The 25613-nt window shown below is 34.1% G+C and overlaps 3 protein-coding genes across 3 annotated transcripts; 2 read left to right on the forward strand and 1 right to left on the reverse strand.

Annotated features, from left to right (window-relative positions):
- Positions 1-3012: 3012 nt before the first annotated feature.
- Positions 3013-6045, reverse strand: LOC100375723 (medium-chain acyl-CoA ligase ACSF2, mitochondrial-like). Its single transcript, XM_002736491.3, has 2 exons — positions 5975-6045; positions 3013-5705 (listed from the first exon to the last, which is right to left on the reverse strand). The coding sequence occupies exon 2, from the start codon at positions 5685-5687 to the stop codon at positions 3975-3977; it is 1713 nt and encodes a 570-aa protein (XP_002736537.3). The 5' UTR covers positions 5688-5705; positions 5975-6045; the 3' UTR covers positions 3013-3974.
- A 6112-nt stretch (positions 6046-12157) lies between these two features.
- On the forward strand, positions 12158-22197 carry LOC144355688 (uncharacterized). The gene is made up of 11 exons (XM_085493318.1): positions 12158-12278; positions 14598-14741; positions 15235-15411; positions 15596-15925; positions 16229-16561; positions 16654-16848; positions 17731-17913; positions 18669-18851; positions 19607-19789; positions 20545-20727; positions 21483-22197. Exons 1-11 carry the CDS (start codon positions 12176-12178, stop codon positions 21740-21742), a joined length of 2274 nt encoding a protein of 757 aa, XP_085349444.1. The 5' UTR covers positions 12158-12175; the 3' UTR covers positions 21743-22197.
- Positions 22109-23974, forward strand: LOC144360985 (uncharacterized). Its single transcript, XM_085493319.1, has 6 exons — positions 22109-22124; positions 22420-22602; positions 22830-23012; positions 23162-23383; positions 23492-23576; positions 23710-23974. The coding sequence occupies exons 1-6, from the start codon at positions 22109-22111 to the stop codon at positions 23903-23905; spliced, it is 885 nt and encodes a 294-aa protein (XP_085349445.1). The 3' UTR covers positions 23906-23974.
- Positions 23975-25613: the final 1639 nt, after the last annotated feature.

Consider the following 25613-nt stretch of genomic DNA (forward strand, 5'->3'; position numbering starts at 1 on the left):
GTTATATTTTGATCATTTTTTTACCATATCTCCCACCCTTCATGTCATCGCTTCTCTAAATGATTCATACACGAAATTTATTGCGATTATTGACAACTTGTTTACAATGTTTGAAAAGTTGGGCGTGATATTCCGCACATATCATTGACGTGTATGCTAATATTGTTTATACAGATATTATAAATGTACATTTGTAAATACAGTGTTATCACATCTACTATTTGTATCGCTCTGCGATAAAGTAAGAAGCACATTTTCAAGATTTACGGATTACACACAAAAAAAAAACACTTGTGTATATAATAGGTACTTTTCCGATACAAACTTTGAACAATATATAAGTATAAACGATAATTAGCAGCGAACAAGGGACAGCGTCGCTGTTCTGATTTGCATATCGAGTTCTATTTTCAATTCAGCCAATTATCACACCGCTTGAATACAGGTTGAGGCGGTTGGTGACGCTTATATGGTTGTATCGGGTCTTCCCATCCGTAATTGCGACTGCCGTGCAAGGGAGATAGAGTGTATGGCGTTTGCCCTATTATAAGCAATCAAGACATTGAACATGAGACATAGAGCACAATATAAGTTAAAATTACGCATTGGAATACATTCAGGTAGGCATTATTGGGACGCCAAACTCGTCATCATCACAGCACATTTGACGGTCAATACGTCTTTAATTAGTTATTATACCACAGCTAAAATCCAAAAATAATTGATAATAATACATTGCTAAACATTGTTTTCCAATTTTTAGATATGTATGGTTTGTGCCGGTGTTAGTGGTCTTGAAAGGGTCTCTTTTCTGACACAATGAATAATGCTTCTAGAGTCAAACATCCTCGTTTTAATCGGATCAATGTTATATCACAGTTCTAAATTGTTCACATGTGGAAGTACATAAATATTGAGAATGTACATTTTGACCAACACTCTATATAAGGAGTAATTTGACACACATGACCTAACTCAGAATGTCGAGGTGCTCATGTCGGCATTCAAACCACGACCGAATCAACACAACATTCTAACATTGAATGATTTGAACCAACTGGATACACATCATTCCCTTGGGTAACACGGAAATATAATTGTCTAAGATCAAATCGACAAATCGATATTGAGGGTGCCTTGTTTCTCTACGCAAAACTTGCCTTGTCCTACGGAGGTTAAGGTAAATCATGAATAGTGTTTTACAACATTCTCATACGTGTGTGCATTTATTTATATAACCTTTTTGTGGATTTAAGGTTATTATATCATGTACAAAGGTTCATTATTAATAAATATTTCAAATCAATTAAACATAAATCATCAGCAAACGTGTTGATTTAGTTTAGTTTATAAATAATACGGGTTGTTTGCTTCATTTCGCGCATTTCTAAGGATTTTTACCTGGTTTGACGGTTACTCTTGGTGGTTCGTTATTCTGCCATCTCAACACTCTCGTAGATTTCTCTCTCGTCAGTGTGAGAGTATTTTTCTTTTATCCTTATCACTGCAAAAGTTGCTATCCATATCTCCCGGCGAAATAAACAAAATGGACGTTCTTTTTAGGGTCCGTTGGAGATTGTTAAAACTCACCATCGGAAATGAATCCAAAAACCAGTACTTCAATCTTGTTAAACAGGACGAGAGGTTCGAATACATTTGGACTACAAATGTTTCTTGGAAAATGAAAAATTACAAATTCATTTGTGACTGTTATGGTTCAGAGGTTGTTTTTACGCTTTTGTAATTCAAATTGTCGTTTTGGTCTATCTTGTTGTTTAATTTGTGTGTCTAATTCAATACATTTCATTCAATGCTGTTGTTTGTTTTTATGCTATCACACAACACGTTACGTGTTTGTATCAGGTTTTTAATTGGCCTTAGAATTTGGCAGGGGGTCGCAACCTATTGCAGTGAGAACCAGTGTGACTGGCTTGCCGACGGGGTTCTAAGGGTTGTTTTTCTAAGTTGAATGTTCAATAAATGTTAGGGTTTTTGTATATATATATTATGTATTTTTTCAGATATTCGTGTCTGAGGGATAGTTTGCAATCAATGACGTACTCATATTACCATCGCACACTCCATTGTATCTGATGTTGATGCAAATGACGTTTATTTTCAAAATAAAAGATATCTCGCACGATCCGAATATTATTTTTTAGCATTTTCGCAATTATATTTAATACTGTACAACGCAAACTGTGTCTTTCCAATATATTCGAGATACTGACTAAAATTATTTAGTGAACTATACAATATGTCAATTCCTTTGTTTTGTCCACGGGCAAAGGGTTTATTTTGGAACATAATATTTCAATGACTGAAACATAAAAAGAGCTGTTCTAGGCAAGGGGCGCTTTAACTACTTTATTGCATAACTCTAGTATATCAACTTTACAAGAGAAAAATGTTGTCCTCACTCAGATAACTCTTGGGAATGTCTTTTATCTCTCCTTCTAACCTAGCTACCATACATACCTGCAGTTCCGTCTCCATGTTGTTAGACGCATCCAATAATGAGTCACAGTGTTTTGGTAGACTTGGTGAGTTACCAAACATTCGTTAGACCCCAGGACACAAGTGTTCTTGCGCCAGCATAGCTTGGTCGCATTGATCTATTTTCTCTGACGTCCAGTGTATTGTTCACCAATGTTTTGCGTCGGTTGGAATGGGACTTTGCCGTAGGTGGCACCCTGCAGAGACGCCTAGGATGGGACGTTCGTGTTTACTTCAATGGTCACCCCACTCCTCTACAAAGTCAATTGGATAACTGGCTATAGAATCGAGCTCTTACAGTTTTATTTATTAGATAACATATGCTATTCATAGTATTTCGGAACACTTAATTGGCCAGACGCCAATAAAAATATTTGAGGTATGTATTATATACAAGGGACTGGCTTTAAGAAAACACGAGACAGATAACAAAATCCAGTTACATTAGGATTCGTCAGCAGCGTGGTAGCTTAGTCAGAAACTGATATGCAGAACAGTAAGAATAACAAAAATCTATACATATAATAATTTATTAGTCATTATATAAAAAAAATGCAGATGACTGAACAATAATCTAAACTAGTTTTTGTAAAACAGTATGATAGTAAGCCAACATGTAGGCACTTGCCTTAAATTGTACTTCAAGTATCATGTAAAGGAATTATATAATTTTCTAAACCACAATACTAGCAATCTATATCATTAGAATAAAATTATTGATGGAAAGCATAACATATATAAATATATCTGAATGTAAAATTACACAATTTAGTTTATTTATACCTATTGTTGTTACCTAACCTTTGTCAATTTTATACTTTATCCCCAAAATAAAAAAAAATATGTTGACAAAGTCAAGCATACTAATATTGTAATCTTCATTGTAGAAATGCTATGCATCGATTAACTCGTGTTCACGTGATTTTGCACAAGCAAATATTAACATTGAGAGTATACATTACTTATTCACTAATTGATAAACTTTAATGTTAATAGATATTTTAAAATTTCTACTATTTGCATATCCCCACAGTAAATCATGACATAGGGTTGTATAACCGGACATAAATAAACTTTTATATATTCATGCAGAATGTATAATATATAATTAACTTATAGACTTTAGCAAGTTTAACCACAAATTAAAATTACACCTTACCTCACATGTTCGAAATAACTTCCCTATGCTATAACTATAAAATGATGTTAATAAACAAAATTACCTCTTTTATTTTTTCATTTGTTTTCATGTTTTCGTTTTAAAACAACTCTATTATTTTTATTTGAAATTCTGTATACATAAAATCTAAAAATGCCCTCTATATCATCTCATCTGTCTCTCTTCAATATTGAAGCGAGACATTTTAGACAAAACATGAATAATAAAAATAACGACCAGCTCTTCTAGATTCAGAAAAACATATATTGCATTAACTAAACCAGTTTTAAATGTCCCTATTTATATTACATCTGCCATGTTACTGTACGCGATGTTCAAGCCAGTCTTCATTCAAATTCAGTCTAGCAAACACATCCCGGGACATGCTCTTCTGATCTATTTTGCCGCTTGGGAGTTCCGGAAAATCATCAAAGATCATTACATGTTTTGGTATACAATTGTATGTATCATTATTACGAATGTAGAAATCCTTTAGCTCGTCGCAGGAGGAGGATGTAGCTTCTTCAATCAAGCAAACGCAAGCACAGAAGTCTTCTTGGAATTCGTCATCTGGTACTGGCACTATGCAAGCGGCCTTGACATTGGGATGACTTAAAATATAGTCCAAAAGAATGGCATAGTACATCGTATTTCCTCCTTTCACGATGACATCTTCTGTTTTTCCAACAATAGTTATATAACCGTTGCTGTTTATCTTAGCTATATCACCTGGTTTATACCACCCATCAATGCTCTTAGCTTTCTTCGTCTTTTCTTCATCTTGAATATATGAGCGAAATATGAAATTGCTGCGGATAAGTAGCTCACCCAGTGTGTTGAATGGTACCATTCTACCATTTTCATTCACTATTTTAACTTCGGTGTGACCAAGTGGGCGCCCGACTGTATCAATAACTTCTTTTTCCTTCAATGTGACATATCTCCCACTTGTGCATAAGGTCTCAGATGACCCATAAATAATTAACACCCTGGCTTGGAATAGTGTGCTTATATTCTTGATAAAGTCTGGTGCGAGTGTGGTGCCACCAGTCAGAATAGAATGAAGAGATGAGTAATCATATTGATCTATGTTGTCATGATGTAGAAGGTTATAGAGACTTCGATAACCGGAAAACAATACAGTGCAACGTTCATCCTGTATAGCAGTCATTGTATCTCGCACGTTTGCACCAGGGGAAATAATAACTGATGTCATTCCAAGTATTACAGGGACAATGTGTGCTATTTCTGAATTGCAATGGGACAGTGATGGATTAGCAGACAGTAGGATGTCATCCGTCGTCCATCCAAATCTATCTGCGCTCATTATGTAAACGTTGTGATTTGCTAAATATGTATGGAGTGTGCCCTTTGATGGCCCAGTGGTCCCGGAAGTATAGAAAACGGTATAGAGGTCACCAAACTCGACCATTTTGCGGGTTTCTTCCAGTAGCTTTTGACCACCTTCAGGATCCACGTCGCCTAATTTCATGATCTGGTCTATAGATTTCCACCTGCCTTGAGCTGCCGAAACGTTAGTGATTATCTGTTGAAGTTTCAATTCCTTTGTTTGCAGTATTCCAGAACCTGATTTTTTCAAATCCGGTATGATTTGCTCCAAACGCTTGTATACATCACCATCAGTAGTACCAATAACCAGAGCAACGCACTCACTTTTTAACATACTGTTTTTCAGCTTATCATTTGGCAACGCGATGTGAAATCGTGCCAGTATCACGCCAATCGTTGCAGCAGCCATCTGCACCAATATATATTCAGGTGCACATGATGACAAAATACCCAAAGTGTCACCTCGTTTTAATCCAACACATAGAAACCCAGTGGCTAATGCATTCACTTGCCTATGCAAATCTGCAAATGTTAGTCGTATCTTTTCTACCGGAAAGATATAGGCCTCTTTATGTGGCGTTTTTCTTGCGAACAAATCAAGCATGTCTCCAGTTGTAGCTGCTACTAGAGGAACACTGGATGTTGAGTGATAATAACTCTTGTTCATTGCTATATTCATCATGCTATTGCTCGGTAAACACTGTAGATAAATATGAAGTAATACGTGGTCTGTATAATCGCACTGTTATTAATTAAATTAAATTAATTAATTACGACATTTATTCAGAGATCATTGAAGTCAGGCAATGAAATATAATGTAAAAGAAAAAGAAACGTCATCAGAATCAACGACAATGAGTCACCAACAAACAGACAAAATGGAGTACCCGTTCTATTTAGATGTATTTACTTCAAAATAGCTGAGAAGTTATGTTATGTATTGAAATATCATATGATGTTTGTACTTACCTTTAGTGAAAATATTCAAATATTACGGTACAGTATGAATTTTCTGTTTGTGAACATCCAGCCAGGACAAGATAATACAGATTATACAAAAATAGATTTGTATTAACATATTATTCCACATTTGCTTATTATAATATGACCTTAAAATAATGAAATGCTAATAAAATGTAGTAAACTACCTCGTTATAACAATTACTGGCAAGAAAGTTGTTGTTGGTGCTTGGAATATGTTTATGTCATGGTAGCTGAGATTGTCAAATACTGTAAAAGGATAAATTATTCACTGGGTTTTAATTTTGCTTATTTCGCGGACTGGAAAATGCGCTAAATTAAAGTTCAGTGTATATATAAAATTGAGCATAGAATATTAAAACCGTGACTTTGGAATCCACTGAGTATGCGTGAAATGGTAATTCAGTGAAATGTAAACCCAGTGAAAATTAGCCATTCTAAAGTCAGGGATGTAATATTGCCATATTCTGAATAAATGCTGGTATTTTAGTGCGCAGGGCAATTGTGCATGTTAGCCATCATCCAGTGCGTTCTAGTGAGCGCCCCAAGAGAAACAAAAATAGCTCATTGCCTAGTAAACCAGGTTCTATATGGGTGCCGAGTACGATTTTAAAAAAAAATATGCGGAGTTGCGAAAGACCATTTTTATATTATATGAAGGGTGCAAAACAGAATGATACATAATAAATGTTTTAAAATATTGTTGATACTTGTTGATATTCCATGTCAACACATCGTCTTTCAAATGAAATGCTGAATAGAAAATTAAAAAAATATCTACTTATAATGTTCAATTGCTAGCTAGTAAATTAAAAACTTAAATTATCATGCATAATACAATGAATATTAACAAAAAACATAACTCGTTCCTGTATGGAATATATTATGTAATGGTGGAGGTGATTATGTAACAAAAGCCGGAGCAGATTGTCAGAATAATCTGGCTAAATATGGTATTTTAGAGCGCATAGCATTTTGTAATTGTATGGTAATTGTAACACCCAGAAGCACCAATATATACCTCAGTATGTTCATTGTTTGGAATTCGCTCAATTATATTTACTCTAGGCTTCTCACTCGTCTTTTTGCTTGCATGAGAATTTATAATAATGGTTCTTGTTTGGTGTTAACAAAACTTAAGAGTTAAATTCTAATGAATATTCTGTATGACAAGGTACCCCGCAAGACAAGAATACAGCGCCATAGTGTACAATGTAATGAAAAACCGATGATAACATATTATATGCATAAATTCCAGTCGTTTTACTCATTTGCAAAAAATTCGAGTCGTTTTTACCCATTTTATAGGCGTTTTAGACTCAATTTTCATTCTGCCTATGAGAAATGTGCTACACACGTTTCATTTGCTATGGGGAAATTAATCACTCCCACACTTAGGAAAGAAATTCTTGACCAAGGATTTGGTTTTCTTGCACTCTCTGAGGCGTTTTTATTTTCTACTGATATACACGTTTCTGCTTATGACGGGGATCATTTTCTCGTGAAGGGATTAGGAAATTAATATTTGTATATGACACGAGAAATCATATGTTCTGAAACACACTGTTTAGTTCGTGAACTAGCCTTTCGTCTCCCAAACAATGTTTGTGAAATATTAGGGCATACATTTTTATTTTTATTCACATGACACTGCTGGTTATTCATTGCCATTTAATTTATAAACTTGCTTGTGATGAAATTATATGTTAGTCATGGGTAAATATTTACTCTTCTCTTGACAAATGTTAGTGTATACGTAGTGAATATCACACAATATAACGAGATGTTAATTACTTAATTGTTAATATATACAATGCATTCGTGAAGTACTTGTGTCCCATGTTAATCCATCTCTCCCGTGAATTTGCTTTTTCACCAATCTTCTCAATATTTAGTTGATCACTTGCGAAAGACAGTGGGTGAAAATCGTACACAATTTTATTGAAAAAAATACATCTTTCTAATTTCTGTAATTCAATTTTTCATTGTGTTCCAACTCACCAAATATTTGTTCAAGCATTGTGTATGAAATGCAGTATAAAGAAGCCAATAGTAGTTACCTGACATTATTGTATGATCAAAGTTCTCTAAAATAAGACCGTATCTTGTATGTGTATGCATTGTTGATATGTTTTTTTTCTCAGTATTATCATGAAATGATATTTTTACTTTTAGATTTGAACAATACAATTAAAATGAAACTTAATCAATTAACTTATTTATTGTTTTATTACGTAATGCATACAGTTTGATTTTCGTTAAATATATGGGTTTATGCAATGATATCATATACAAACATTCATTATGACCTCATTACATTTAACTCTTATTTCATGCATAATATATGAATAATATGAATAATGTAAATTAAACCTACTTGTTTCTTTCAACTGGCATAATAGCACTGAATGCTGCTCTTTCCAATATGGCATCAACTTGACCAATTATATCACTGGGAAAAGATTACATAGCAAATTATAATATGATTTTCTCTAAAGATTTGTCTTCAAACGGGTTTAACAAATAGTTTTTAGTTAAAGCAGAAGATGATTTTTGTCAATGTCACATCAAGTAATAAATAGTATTGTATTAATGCTTAACATTTTTAGTGTTTGTTAAAATTGCTAATCTCAATTGCTACAACATCAAAATCATGATGTTACCTTCTTTGTTCTTAATGAAAAGAGGTAAATAATTTACAATTGATCTCTAATGTAACATGGTCAACTATAACAAGCTGGTACGATGGTACAAATAAAAAGGAGATGTTTAATACAATAAATAGGGCTGCATTTAGCTTAATTATTTATGTTATTTAAACATTATTACTATATATTTTTACATATAGACTGGTAGGTGGTTTACTACGCAATTTTAGGTCATACGCTTTTTAACACAACTAATCAAACGTATCCTAATTAACTCCCTCAATGACAAACATTCGAAAATCATCAGACTTGTATAATAACATGATTTTAGCTTTTACTTTCAAATTGATATCCATATCATGAAGAATCGTGCATATATTTAACAATAATTTAAAAATAATTTCCAAAAAGTTATTACGCCATGCCCTATGGCTTCTTAAATAATTTACAAATCATCTATGGTGCAATTAATTTACTGGCATCATATCCGGCTTACTATATACATTAACACATTATTAATATCAATGAAAAATGTATGTATACTTTCAGTCTTCCTGATTACCTGTCACCCTAGGTAGAGACCAGCTACAATGTTTGGAACCATCACTAGTATACTGAATTATATTAGTGCTGATATGCTAATAATATAAATAATACCCAAGGGCGGCAGGCAAAATATTTTGTACTACTATACGTGAGAAAACAATTAATATATGAATATTTTCCTTCTCGACTAAAATCAATTATTAGTAACTTCGCAGTGAAAAATGTAAAAAAAAAACACTAATATACGTTATGCTGTAGTGTTTTGATTTAAATGTGGAACATATATTGCGTTTGCTCTTTGATTGCACTAGGAGTTTCATAATAAATATACGGGATATGACTTGATGTGAATTTTTCGTTCAGTGCTCGTATCATAGTTTACGTGTACCATTGCATTATTGTGCACGTTAGTCGTTTATAAAACAAGGATAAGTTATTTAAAAACAAAAACTCAATAAAAGGGCTCAATATCGAATATCAATTGCAAAATCCAAAAACTTTGACAATCATCACTGTGCGACCACTCTTCATGACTAGTTGAGTACATGCGGTTATGTGAATAAATAAAGTCAGTTCGTTGACGGAAGAAATATTATTACCGGCGATGAAAAAGATATACCGTTGCAGTACCATAGCTAATGATTCATTGTTAACAACACACTCATCCAGCTAACTCAAAAATTAATTTATTTTGAACAATGTGTGTATACCGCTGACGCCAGGGTGTGAGCACTTGGAAAGAATAGGCTCGATCAAGAAAAGTTTTCAGTATGTACATGACAAATTTAGTTTATTTCTGTATTTCATAAGATTTGTTTAAAACCAGCACAAACAAGCTACACCCCATTTTAAACTACAATACAAGATTTGGTTATTTTGATTTCAAACGTCTTCTACAACCATAAACTTGACTATTTTTTTACGATATTCATGTACGTCGCTAATAAAACTCATGTTTTTCTCTATTTGTTTATATGTTATATATTTCACTAATATCTAGTTACCCGTGGAAACCAGTGTGTGTAACTGGGAAACTTACATTTGTATTATTCCACAAATTTTCCAAAGCAAATGTGTCTCTGATATAACACATGTTAACACACTTGTCTAATGTCCTTGGACGACATACACACACATATACATTAAAATAGATGTGTTACCCTTCCAGATATTTAGATGCAAATTGACACTTACGTCATGCGTACAACAGCTACTTTTATATTGACATTTACCTTGACTGGTGTTACTCACTCTGACAACCACTGTCACCGATACAGTTCGCAAATCTCTATAAATTCACAAAAAGAATCAATTTGGGTCGTTTAACACATGTTGGTGCATATAATCTTACTCTCTAAAACACGTACCCGGGGATCCGTTATTGTTAAACAAATTAATGCCTACCTGATTAAGTATTCCAGAGTGAAGCGTGTCACGGAATTGTGTACAAACCGGCACAGTGCCAACGGCCACATCAAGGCGAAAAGGTCAAACATTGTCTGAAACAAATACAGTGGTGGCGCTTTGCAAATTCGTACCTTGTCCCACGGTTCTACTCTGCACAAACACACACAGACTAGACCAGATACAGCAGATTCAATAGATTTGTATTGTCGCACAAATATTAAATTATCCAGATTGTAGAAGCATTTTTTTTAAAGTTATATTTATGGTAACATGTAGTTGCTTCAATAAGTATCGCAAGATACCCGCCTTGCCAATAGCCGATTCTATTTTTCAACATTCTATAGTTCTCCGTTCGATGATCGATAATACATTATATGACATAATGAATATTCAATGAATTAAGATTATGTTGTCAGTGAACGTTTTTACGTATGACCTAGATTAGATTTATTTTGCACGATCCCAAATCAGAATGTAAATATACCAAGATTTTTTGAAGTGAATTCAAATAATAATATGGATACCAATCAAGTGTGAAGTGTATGCATAGCAAGCAAGCCTGACCATTTGCCGACAGAGCGTATGTTTACTGGTAGAATATCCCGGTTTGCAATTCACTGAACGAACTAAAGGAAAGGACAATTTTGGTTACGTAATAGCGTTGGTCATAGTTTCCATTTCGACACTATAATAATAATTTATTGGAATGCGGACGACTATATCGTTTCACATAACTACGTCTTACGTTTTATTCTGTCTCATTAGCATCAATTTATGCACCCAAACCTAACTATTCTACACATATTAGACAATGTGATTGCTACCAAGAATTTTTATTATGGTGACTGTAAGAATATTTGGGGAGGGAGATCTAATTACATACAAAAAATGTCACTGGGAATATGGCAAGAGAAATCAAACGAAAACACGTTTAATCACCTTTTCTATCTTTAAGTAATTTTTGCCCGCTTATTTTCAATCCACGGCAATTCAATCATAGTTTTAGCTGTTCACCTATATGCTTTTCGATCCGATGAGTCGATGCGCTTGAAGAAGAAGTACAATACATCTTTCCTATAAACTGCGCCATCAAGTGACAAAATATTTCCACGGCATAAAAAAAATTGTGATATGATGGCCTTGAGTGAATTGTTTTGATCTGCAGTCGTACACCAATGAAGATTATGTTTTTAACATACTAGATGAACAAAAGACTTTCCGACCAAACACAGTTGACTTGAATAACATTGCCATCACCCACATACATCATTTTGACGTCACAGAAGCGTTTAATTAATAAAGTGCGCATTTTACAGAGATTATGTATTTAAGTAGAACGATGGCGTTTTTCCCCTGAGAATAAAAAGAACAATGGAATGTGTTTATCGCCTTTTGTATTCATTGTTTTGATAAATTGGTTCTATTGTTCATTATCAATTAAACATTTGGGAATCCTTACTTGATAATACGCTAGGAGACTGACCCTGCACTGAAGGCAACTGTGTTAAACGGCATTACTAAACTTATTTACATATGAATGCGTCATTGCACTTTCCATTATTAGTTCTACCGCGAGACAGCGTAAGTTATGTGTAAACGCAGTGCAGGGTATAATATTATGGAACTACATGTGTCAGTCATAATACTATGTGTTGTTAGTATTGGCACTTTAGCCACCGTTAATGGACAAGGTAAGTTCATTTTGCTGTTTCAGCATACACCGTATTACAGACGCGGCACTATTGGTTATGTATGGAATGGACAACACAATATAGTTCTAATGAAGAGCTTTAGTGATTTCTAATTTACACTACGCCTTCCGTGTACGCTTCTAGCTTGTGAATATGAAGATACCATGCTATGATATCGTGTAATATTAATCGTATCGTATTCATAATTGGTCACGTTTCGTTGAAATATCAATACTATTGATGCAGACACGGTGCTAGGAGCTTCCAGTTCAGATTCTGTTATTACTAATACACCTATTCAAACTCTACGGTAATTCAATATAGCTAAAGGTATCTGAATGCCTATTTTCAGACACTTTCTTGTTACCTCACCTCAATGGTATCAACAGTTACCATTATATCCACGATATTGTTATATTACCGTGTACGTGCACAGAATGTATTTCAAGTTGTGTAGCTGACAACTACTGAATTGCAGGCTATAATTCACCAAGCGTTTAACGTTAACACTTTTGTCATATATACAATGCCATTACCTAATGCCGTTCAGCTGAGTTTTAACAATTGCACTGATATCAGTACACGACTCTTGCAAAGGTAATCGAGAGAAAAAAAGCCAAATTGTATATGAATTTACATTGGTTATGTAGTGTAAATGTTGTGAAATGAGAATTTCGCGAGATGGGGTTCTAATGGCAACTCGTATTATAAGAATTATTGTGTATTGTTAAATCATATTGCCTTACTACTAAATTTGTTAAAATTAATGTTTGGTGGTAACGATATTTGAATTTCTCATGATTGTCCTAAACCTGATCGGCACAAATTAAAATTAATAGTTTAATGTCGGTGTAACAGAACAAAAAAAAAGAATTGTGTTCGTTTTTATTACAAATCAGAAATAATTAATACAAATAAACTTACCTGAAACGACATTAATGTGATTAACACCAATCTTAATGCCGTCATTAACTCCATGATATTTGTCCATCTCATCGGTTACCTTGTAAATATATTCGGGGCCATCTGACGACGTGACCTTGGTCAATTATCTCAGGTTTTCCCGACCTATACTTTTCTATACTTTTCAGTGCTGATAATATCGATATAATGAGCTTCTTCAGGTCAACGGGTTGAATTAGTGTTAGCATAACAAAACTTATCAATCTTCCGTATTCTCAACATGTGTCGTGTTAATAACTGTACTTCGCGTTTATTTTCCGAACATCAGTGTAAAACAATACCACCACCGATGCAAGTTCCTCCTTGTTGATATCTTCAAAATTGAGGCAAGTGTTCTTCTCCCTGCAGCACTCTCAAAACACAGCGGCGTAGCTTTAGTAGCTTTCTGGGCTGAATATTTTCTCTCATTTCATTCATTCCAACTGCCGTGAAACCAAAGCTTTGGCCCCACACCGGGATGATGATGGCATAATGTAAACAAATGAAGCACGCATTCGCAGTAGGATCACTGCACGAGTCATTATTTTTTTATAATCTCATCGGTGGTCATTAGTCACAGTTTCCATGACCCTCAAGCAACTGTATTGTGAGCAATCGGCGTAATAATATTGAACATGAGTTGTAATAATTAGACACTAGCTGCTATATCATATGACACTGGCAAATCAATGCAATTGGTGGAAGAAGCTTAAGAAGAGGAATGCATCATAAAACCCTCAAACACGTGGGTATATTATCAATAAGCGTTGAAAAGAATATACAGGAAAATCGCTTTTCCTACTCCTTCTGGTACTACTTACGGTACTATATTATCAAGAATATTATTTTAAAAATTATGTTCCACTGATCAAAAACTTTAATGATGGCCAGATTTATTTTCCACAAAAGTTAAGATATCAAATGTCATGTTCGTGTCACCCTGTATATTTCTATTTTTAATAATTACTGTGTTTTTTTGAAAATGTTGCATTCTCTTGATAAGATGATGTTAGTGAGCTATTATTACACACTGCATGAAACAATACAGTATCATTATTGTCAGCAAGGAACATTATGGCTAGTGTGAGTTAAAGAAAATATTGCCAAATTCAAAAACATATTATTGAAACTAACGCTGTCAATTATAAATCAGACGATTTAAATCTTATAAACATTTAACATTAGACTAAACGAACAATTAGGTAAAATAAATGTGTTATTGTAGTTTTATACTAATTATCATTGACACACATGTGTAATAGTTCAAAGAATATGTAAAGAAAATAACAAATGACAAACCAATCACATTTATTTACAAAATGTATAAATACGATCACTAAACAACGACTTTGATGTAGAAATATTTCTATATTTCAGTTGACGTCCGACTTTCGGGTGGACAAACGCCATTTGAAGGAAGAGTAGAGGTAAGAAGGGACAATGGTGAATGGATATTTATATGTGCAATGAATACACAGCAATGGAGTCTGATGGAAGCGAGAACAGTATGCAAACAACTGGGTATATATCTCAAATTATATCTTTATTCACAATCATGACGGCATATCGGTCTTCTGCATGTTTAGGAAATCTACATAAGGTTTTTAGCACTTATACTTTTCAAATAGGAGTAGAACATAAGAACACATTAAACGCATTTAGATATTCTGGTTTGTTTTACCGAACTTGACTGAAATTGTAATAATCTCTAGACTCACTGAAAAAAGTAAACTGACCAACTTTATGCCAATGTCATGTTCAGGTTTTGTCGATGTCATGTGGCCGTGGAATAACATTCATATCGGTATTATGCATGTCAAGGGAATCCACGGAAGTTTTTAATACTTTTATTTTGTTTTTTTTATAACAGAAATAGAAATACAAAATAAGAATACATTGAGCACTTTGGATATACTTGTTTTGTTTTAATATTTAACAAACGCAAACATTTACATTTGTAATATTCAGTGGACGCACTGAAAAATGTAAACGTTATGCCAATGTCTATTTTCAGGTTTTGTCAATGTCATGTGGCTGTGGGGGAACAGTGAGTTTGGTGTCAGTGATCTACCAATGAGTGTGTGTGATATCAGCTGTGACGTATCGTCCACATCACTTAATGACTGTACAATATCTTGGACTGATACATGTACATGTACAGCTATGTATCAGGCTGGAGTCACTTGCTACTGTGAGTAATATTGTGGTATATATTATATAATCTTCATCATTTAATGACTGTACAATATAGTTGAGTGATTCATACTAGGCATCAGGCAAAACTCACTTGCTATGTAAGTATTATTGTAATACATTTAGTATGTAATGTACTAGTAATGTATTGTTGACCCCTGAAATGACATGTTAACTATTAGTTCCAGGATTTCTTGGTCGCTATAAAGAAAAAGAGCCAATGAGAATGTTCCCTGTATCTACTAGGACGGAGATTCCTGCAAGTGAAATTACTATTTCTATATGTATACACACGTGTAGAGAGCAGGGTAAATCAATTGCAGTCCTGTCGAGTGCAGATGAATGTTACTGTGGAGATGAGAACACTGACTATTGGCAATATGGAGAAGCTATACCTGGAGAAATGATAAATGAGTATACAGAATATGGTAGTCAACAATGTAGTGGTGATACTGGAACTGATCCTTACAAACAAGCATGTGCAGGTGATTGGCAATTTGATGTATATGATAGTAAGTATGTCACTTTAATCTGAGAAAATCTTTACTTTTAACATCAATATGTGCGACTAAAATCTGTATTTTATTTTGACAGACTACGAAATTTAAATAATGATGAAATTGTATAACCATGACAATACAATCATGTTCAATACATAAAATCAATAACCTATGTTAACGATCGAGCGAATTAACCCCACAAAACTTTATGCAAATATTCTATGATATGCATAAAGGTCTTAAAGAAGTCTGTATATTAGTGTTCGTAGAATGCGTACAAGTAATATGATATGTCAATATCTCTATATTTTACAGCATATATTGGTGCATGTGGGGGAGACTACACTACTGATACTGGTTATATATATTCCCCAAACTTTCCTGGTTTCTATCCTCCTAACCAGTCATGTATATGGACTATAACTGTATCAGACAATAATATCATCGAACTTAGTATACTGATGATGAGATTATCCAGTGGTGATTTCTTAACTATCAGAGATGGAAATGTACATTCGACAACGTTGGGTATTTATACTGGTAGCTATGTTGATGTCGTCAAACTCAACAGTTCCAGCAATGCACTGTGGCTGCATTTTTTCTCAAATCATAACGGCACTGATAAAGGATTTGTTATAGCTTATCAAGGTATTGAACGATCACATAAACACTGCAAATTATCTACATTATTTGAAGTTCATTCAACTTATGTGACGAATATTTTTGAATTCATATTTTAGATACATCTCTGCAACTGTGCACAACACCCACAGTCACGGATCACTTGATCATCTCATCTGCACACCAGAACGATATTTTTAACCATGGTGACGTCATCACATTTACCTGTAAATCAGGATATGGATTGATTGGAGAAAGCCTCATATCGTGTCAGGATGATGGACAGTGGAGTAATAATATACCTACATGCACAGGTTAGTCATTAGTACATTTCCGTTCCTATTGTGGCATCAAAATTATGTTTGCATCAGGAGATAAATAGATAAAAGTAACTTTTAATTTGAATGGAAATCAATAAATCAGGAAAGTGCAATTGAACCCCAAAACAACATGATCTTGTGAGATGGTTCAAATAAGAAATAGATTTAGTAAACTTTTTTTTCAATCCATGTGTCTATGATAATACGCGTGACACGACGACAATGACAGCACATCAAGTAGGTACCAATTAACCATTGCCATTCTCACTGCATCATGAATGAAACAAAAATGGCAGCCTAGTGAGCTGGCACATTGCATCGCAAATTGTACCAGGCATGACAACAGTTCCAGTGTGACATGGCGGATGCATAATCTATCACGAATGTGTTCTCAACAATAGTTTTCACATTTATTTCCGTGAGCGGGTTGCTAAACTCTGGGTGTCATCATCAGCCACCGTGACCCAGCCACCAGAGAAGGCTTCTGGTACGACATAACGTCACGCTTAAAGAACCACCTATTCTATCAATATTTTTTGTATAAGACTGGACTACCCTCTAATTTCTGAAGTAAATTTTATTCGACTTAGTTTGAAAAATAGTAGCTTCCACAATATGTATAATTCCTAATTAAAGCTGAAGACGGTGTTACATAGGAAATCGTAGGGAAAAGTGTCAAAGCAATGCAATGCACGAAGCAACGCATTTACTTTGTTATTATGTGTATATGATATAATTGAGTTGCACAGATGGCGTGTGAATGGTTTCTATCATAGTATGGTACACCATGTAAACAATGCATGGATACTGGTAGTTGATCACAATGTAAAGGTTAGTTACTCAGTTAAAAAATAAAACTTTTTTTTTTCATTTCAGCTGTATCCTGTGGTGTCCCGCCATCATTCTCTAATGCCTACCATACCCATACTGACTATACCTATCCAAACACTGTATACTACCAATGTGTAGATGGTTACTATCATAGTGGTAGTGATACACCATATAAACAATGTATGGATACTAGTAGTTGGTCAGTTGGGATAGAACCGCAATGTACAGGTAAGTTATTCAATTTAACATCAAAACACTACATTATGCAGTGTACCACCACCATTCTCCAGTGCCTACGTAATTGATGCTGTTAACACCTATAAAAAGTATACTTTCAAAATGTAAATACATAATGTCATAGAAATATCGGTACAATGTGTAAACGATATGTGAATACTGACAGTTTATCTATTACATTTATTCGGTTTATCATCAACATGTTGTGTTTATTTCAGCTGTATCATGTGGTGTCCCACCATCATTCTCTAATGCATACCATACCAATACTGACTATACCTATCAACACACTGTATACTATCAATGTGTAGATGGTTACTATCATAGTGGTAGTGGTACACCATATAAACAATGCATGGATACTAGTAGTTAGTCAGTTGGTATAGAACCACAATGTACAGGTTAGTCACAGCTCTATCCTGGGGTGACCCAACATGGAACTGGTAATTGGTTAGTTGGCTTTGCCACAATGTGCAATTTAGTGATTCGGTTCAACAATATTAGCATAGTGTTTTATTTCAGCTCAATCATATGGTGTGGCATCATTAATTTCCAATGCCTACCATATTAATACTGACTATAGCTACCAAAACAATGTTTAATTTCAGTTTGTAGATTGTTACTATCATTGTAAAAGTAATGTACCATATAAACAATGTATGTTTTGTTGGTAGTGTGTAAATTGGAGTAGAGCCACAAAGTAAAGTCTAGTCCATTTCAAAATCAGCATATTATTCTCATTTTAGTTGTATCTTGTGGTGTTCCACCGTCATTCTCTAATGCCTACCATACCAATATTGACTATACCTATCCAAACACTGTATACTATCAATGTGTAGATGGTTACTATCATAGTGGTAGTGATACACCCTATAAACAATGTATGGATACTAGTAGTTGGTCAGTTGGGATAGAACCGCAATGTACAGGTAAGTTATTCAATTTAACATCAAAACACTACATTATGCAGTGTACCACCATCATTCTCCAGTGCCTACCTAATTGATGCTGTCAACACCTATAAAAAGTATACTTTCAAAATGTAAATACATAATGTCATAGAAATATCAGTACAATGTGTAATCGATATGTGAATACTGACAGTTTATCTATTACATTTATTCGGTTTATCATCCACATGTTGTGTTTATTTCAGCTGTATCATGTGGTGTCCCACCATCATTCTCTAATGCATACCATACCAATACTGACTATACCTATCAACACACTGTATACTATCAATGTGTAGATGGTTACTATCATAGTGGTAGTGGTACACCATATAAACAATGCATGGATACTAGTAGTTAGTCAGTTGGTATAGAACCACAATGTACAGGTTAGTCACAGCTCTATCCTGGGGTGACCCAACATGGAACTGGTAATTGGTTAGTTGGCTTTGCCACAATGTGCAATTTAGTGATTCGGTTCAACAATATTAGCATAGTGTTTTATTTCAGCTCAATCATATGGTGTGGCATCATTAATTTCCAATGCCTACCATATTAATACTGACTATAGCTACCAAAACAATGTTTAATTTCAGTTTGTAGATTGTTACTATCATTGTAAAAGTAATGTACCATATAAACAATGTATGTTTTGTTGGTAGTGTGTAAATTGGAGTAGAGCCACAAAGTAAAGTCTAGTCCATTTCAAAATCAGCATATTGTTCTCATTTTAGTTGTATCTTGTGGTGTTCCACCGTCATTCTCTAATGCCTACCATACCAATATTGACTATACCTATCCAAACACTGTATACTATCAATGTGTAGATGGTTACTATCATAGTGGTAGTGATACACCCTATAAACAATGTATGGATACTAGTAGTTGGTCAGTTGGGATAGAACCGCAATGTACAGGTAAGTTATTCAATTTAACATCAAAACACTACATTATGCAGTGTACCACCATCATTCTCCAGTGCCTACCTAATTGATGCTGTCAACACCTATAAAAAGTATACTTTCAAAATGTAAATACATAATGTCATAGAAATATCAGTACAATGTGTAATCGATATGTGAATACTGACAGTTTATCTATTACATTTATTCGGTTTATCATCCACATGTTGTGTTTATTTCAGCTGTATCATGTGGTGTCCCACCATCATTCTCTAATGCATACCATACCAATACTGACTATACCTATCAACACACTGTATACTATCAATGTGTAGATGGTTACTATCATAGTGGTAGTGGTACACCATATAAACAATGCATGGATACTAGTAGTTAGTCAGTTGGTATAGAACCACAATGTACAGGTTAGTCACAGCTCTATCCTGGGGTGACCCAACATGGAACTGGTAACTGGTTAGTTGGCTTTGCCACAATGTGCAATTTAGTGATTCGGTTCAACAATATTAGCATAGTGTTTTATTTCAGCTCAATTATATGGTGCGGCATCATTAATTTCCAATGCCTACCATATTAATACTGACTATAGCTACCAAAACAATGTTTAATTTCAGTTTGTAGATTGTTACTATCATTGTAAAAGTAATGTACCATATAAACAATGTATGTTTTGTTGGTAGTGTGTAAATTGGAGTAGAGCCACAAAGTAAAGTCTAGTCCATTTCAAAATCAGCATATTGTTCTCATTTTAGTTGTATCTTGTGGTGTTCCACCGTCATTCTCTAATGCCTACCATACCAATATTGACTATACCTATCCAAACACTGTATACTATCAATGTGTAGATGGTTACTATCATAGTGGTAGTGATACACCCTATAAACAATGTATGGATACTAGTAGTTGGTCAGTTGGGATAGAACCGCAATGTACAGGTAAGTTATTCAATTTAACATCAAAACACTACATTATGCAGTGTACCACCATCATTCTCCAGTGCCTACCTAATTGATGCTGTCAACACCTATAAAAAGTATACTTTCAAAATGTAAATACATAATGTCATAGAAATATCAGTACAATGTGTAATCGATATGTGAATACTGACAGTTTATCTATTACATTTATTCTGTTTATCATCCACATGTTGTGTTTATTTCAGCTGTATCATGTGGTGTCCCACCATCATTCTCTAATGCATACCATACCAATACTGACTATACCTATCAACACACTGTATACTATCAATGTGTAGATGGTTACTATCATAGTGGTAGTGGTACACCATATAAACAATGCATGGATACTAGTAGTTAGTCAGTTGGTATAGAACCACAATGTACAGGTTAGTCATAGCTCTATCCTGGGGTGACCCAACATGGAACTGGTAATTGGTTAGTTGGCTTTGCCACAATGTGCAATTTAGTGATTCGGTTCAACAATATTAGCATAGTGTTTTATTTCAGCTCAATCATATGGTGCGGCATCATTAATTTTCAATGCCTACCATATTAATACTGACTATACCTACCAAAACAATGTTTAATTTCAGTTTGTAGATTGTTACTATCATTGTAAAAGTAATGTACCATATAAACAATGTATGTTTTGTTGGTAGTGTGTAAATTGGAGTAGAGCCACAAAGTAAAGTCTAGTCCATTTCAAAATCAGCATATTGTTCTCATTTTAGTTGTATCTTGTGGTGTTCCACCGTCATTCTCTAATGCCTACCATACCAATATTGACTATACCTATCCAAACACTGTATACTATCAATGTGTAGATGGTTACTATCATAGTGGTAGTGATACACCCTATAAACAATGTATGGATACTAGTAGTTGGTCAGTTGGGATAGAACCGCAATGTACAGGTAAGTTATTCAATTTAACATCAAAACACTACATTATGCAGTGTACCACCATCATTCTCCAGTGCCTACCTAATTGATGCTGTCAACACCTATAAAAAGTATACTTTCAAAATGTAAATACATAATGTCATAGAAATATCAGTACAATGTGTAATCGATATGTGAATACTGACAGTTTATCTATTACATTTATTCGGTTTATCATCCACATGTTGTGTTTATTTCAGCTGTATCATGTGGTGTCCCACCATCATTCTCTAATGCATACCATACCAATACTGACTATACCTATCAACACACTGTATACTATCAATGTGTAGATGGTTACTATCATAGTGGTAGTGGTACACCATATAAACAATGCATGGATACTAGTAGTTAGTCAGTTGGTATAGAACCACAATGTACAGGTTAGTCACAGCTCTATCCTGGGGTGACCCAACATGGAACTGGTAATTGGTTAGTTGGCTTTGCCACAATGTGCAATTTAGTGATTCGGTTCAACAATATTAGCATAGTGTTTTATTTCAGCTCAATCATATGGTGCGGCATCATTAATTTCCAATGCCTACCATATTAATACTGACTATACCTACCAAAACAATGTTTAATTTCAGTGTGTAGATTTTTACTATCATTGTAAAAGTAATGTACCATATAAACAATGTATGTTTTCTGGTAGTGTGTAACTTGGAGTAGAACCACAAAGTAAAGTCTAGTCCATTTCAAAATCAGCATATTGTTCTCATTTTAGCTGTATCTTGTGGTGTTCCACCGTCATTCTCTAATGCCTACCATACCAATATTGACTATACCTATCCAAACACTGTATACTATCAATGTGTAGATGGTTACTATCATAGTGGTAGTGATACACCATATAAACAATGTATGGATACTAGTAGTTGGTCAGTTGGGATAGAACCGCAATGTACAGGTAAGTTATTCAATTTAACATCAAAACACTACATTATGCAGTGTACCACCATCATTCTCCAGTGCCTACCTAATTGATGCTGTCAACACCTATAAAAAGTATACTTTCAAAATGTAAATACATAATGTCATAGAAATATCGGTACAATGTGTAAACGATATGTGAATACTGACAGTTTATCTATTACATTTATTTGGTTTATCATCCACATGTTGTGTTTATTTCAGCTGTATCATGTGGTGTCCCACCATCATTCTCTAATGCATACCATACCAATACTGACTATACCTATCCAAACACTGTATACTATCAATGTGTAGATGGTTACTATCATAGTGGTAGTGGTACACCATATAAACAATGTATGGATACTAGTAGTTGGTCAGTTGGTATAGAACCACAGTGTTTAGGTGAGTTAGCAATAATAATAATAATAATAATAATAATAATAATAATAATAATAATAATAATAATAATAATAATAATAATAATAATAATAACTAGAGTTAAGCAATAGGGTTTGATGTATGTATCCAATTTGCATTATTTTTATTTTCAGCCATTCCAACAAAAACGGTTGTAACCTATACGCCAACATCTTTCTATAGTAAGATTCCCAGGGAGTCGACGGCTTATTCATTCGAATACTCAACAGAAACAGAGAAGACTAATACATCAGATATATCAGACAAATTCAACATATCATGCACGATGTGTGCAGGTTGCTGTGAAGGAATTTACAATCCGAAATTAGATAAAAACCTGGGAAATACATCAAATGGTAAAGTCCTGTTAGATAGATTTTTCTTTTTTTTCGACCTAAGTTCTAATGAACAATATCAAAAATTCACTTCAGCAAAATTATTCATTTACGATATTCTTTTGATAGATATCCTTGCAGTCAGTACAGTACTGTCGTTTTTATTGGGAGCCAGTGTGACGTTTTTCGCACAGTATCTCTGTCGAAAATTACGGTAAGACCAATGACAAACAGTTTGAAAAATATTTCGTTTTTATGAGTATGTTAATACATATTTGAATATATTGATGTATCATTTCTCTAATTCAAAATGTTCTATACATTTTGTATTTTCATATTCAATACAGAAATCGTACAACAAATTACGAAATTGACCCGGCAACACAGATAAATTTAGAGGAAGATAATTATACATCGTTAAATCTTACTGGTATCTCAATTGACGTGTACCAATCACTGAACAATCGGCCAATGTATCAAGATGAACCAGAAACCCAAGAAAGTGGCATTAGCGACTATGAAGAAGTGCCGAATACGAAATGAAATTTTAAGTTGAATCCTGTATATACTGTGATTTGTTTAGCAACATGTAATAAAATGAGTGAATTGTTATGTCTGAATTATATTTGTACAATGTGCAGCGAGGCCACCACAATGCCTGATTTTAGATTGAAAATTCCCACATAACGTAGTCATAGTCAACTTATGTTATGTTATTTGATTTTCAGTTTTAAAAACACAATCCTGCAATTGTAAAATTGTTGACAGAGAATTGGTGAGTTAATGTATTGACCAAGGGAAACTTCAAAATATTTTAATAAATGATTAAAGGTAGTAAAAAAATCTACAAAATAAATAGTAATCCCGATAAGGAACACGTTTAGTTATATAACGACTAACCAGGAAATAGCGGGAATCTGCAATACTGATGACATAAACATAATTTTCAGCAAACTACAAATCTTCCTGTTCAATGATAACAAACGGGAAACCCTAATAGAAACCCTTGAACGTAAATGATTCGTCAGAATGAGCATGCTAGCGAACCTATTCTACAAAGATGCACTGCATAGAACAAATTCCCATGATTATTATGTTGGATAAGAATGTCGTAAATCATGATAAAGATGATATAGTTAAAGCCACGAGATAAGAAGAGATGTTAACAAGTGCTCCCGGGCAATTTGGATATTCATCTATCTTCGTGAAAATGTTACAAATGGCCATTCCTACTTTTTTCGGTAAATTGTAGTACACATGTGGTATAAAATCATGTTGCCTGTTACCCCCAGTGTCATTTTCAGGTTAATAGAACAAGTTATTGAAATATGTCTTATTCACACAATACTCATACTAGTGTATTATGAAAACAGATGTCTATATATTTTCGATATTCATGGAAGCGACATTAAATGAGTGAAATAACATTGATTAATTTGTATTGAATACAGAGTAGAGATGCCAACAACAGGTCCCAGCATAGTTACTATTCTTTGTATGGTGGTCGATCTAGACTTGTATATGGCTTTTGACACTGAAGCGATTCTGGAAAAATGTCAAGACCCTACAGACCGCTTTTAGTTCTTTTCCACATTTATCCAGCGTATGATCTAATTGTAACATTGCAGTGACAAACTTCAAGTGCCATCATCACGAACTTGATTCACACATATCCAGTAATATATCTGCATTGATATCTTGATTTTAGGTTTGTTCGTTATAGTTTTTGTCGTAGTTGTGGTCATAAAGATATATGAAGTTGTAACGCAGCTCTTCTGACCAAATTTGACTGGGAACCGTTCATTTTGACCATGCCAGGACAAGGTAAGCAAAGCAAACGCGATGGTCTTCGACCACGTACAGACAATGGCGGTGCTGGTAAAGGAGAAGACGATGATTACGTAACTACTCAGACTGAAGCAACTGATAGAACTCAACATGAACCTAAATTGGATACAATATTGTCTAAACTGGACAAACTTGATAAACTGGATAATATAGAAATTGAGGTAAAACGTATTGCCAACGATTTAGGAAAACTTGACAAACGACTTGATGACGTGGTGGCTTCGTTGGAATTTAGTCAGAACGTTATCCAGGTGTTACAAAAGAAACTCGACGAAACAACACATGAGTTAAGAAAGGTCAATTTTCGTAATGACGAACTTGATTTATTATTTAAATTTGAAATTTATACGTGACGAGCTAAAAATACCTGAGCCAGACGCCATGGCAATTGAATTTCAACGGG

This window comes from Saccoglossus kowalevskii, chromosome 18, assembly GCF_978046115.1.
Source record: "Saccoglossus kowalevskii chromosome 18, keSacKowa6.1, whole genome shotgun sequence".
NCBI lineage: Eukaryota > Metazoa > Hemichordata > Enteropneusta > Harrimaniidae > Saccoglossus > Saccoglossus kowalevskii.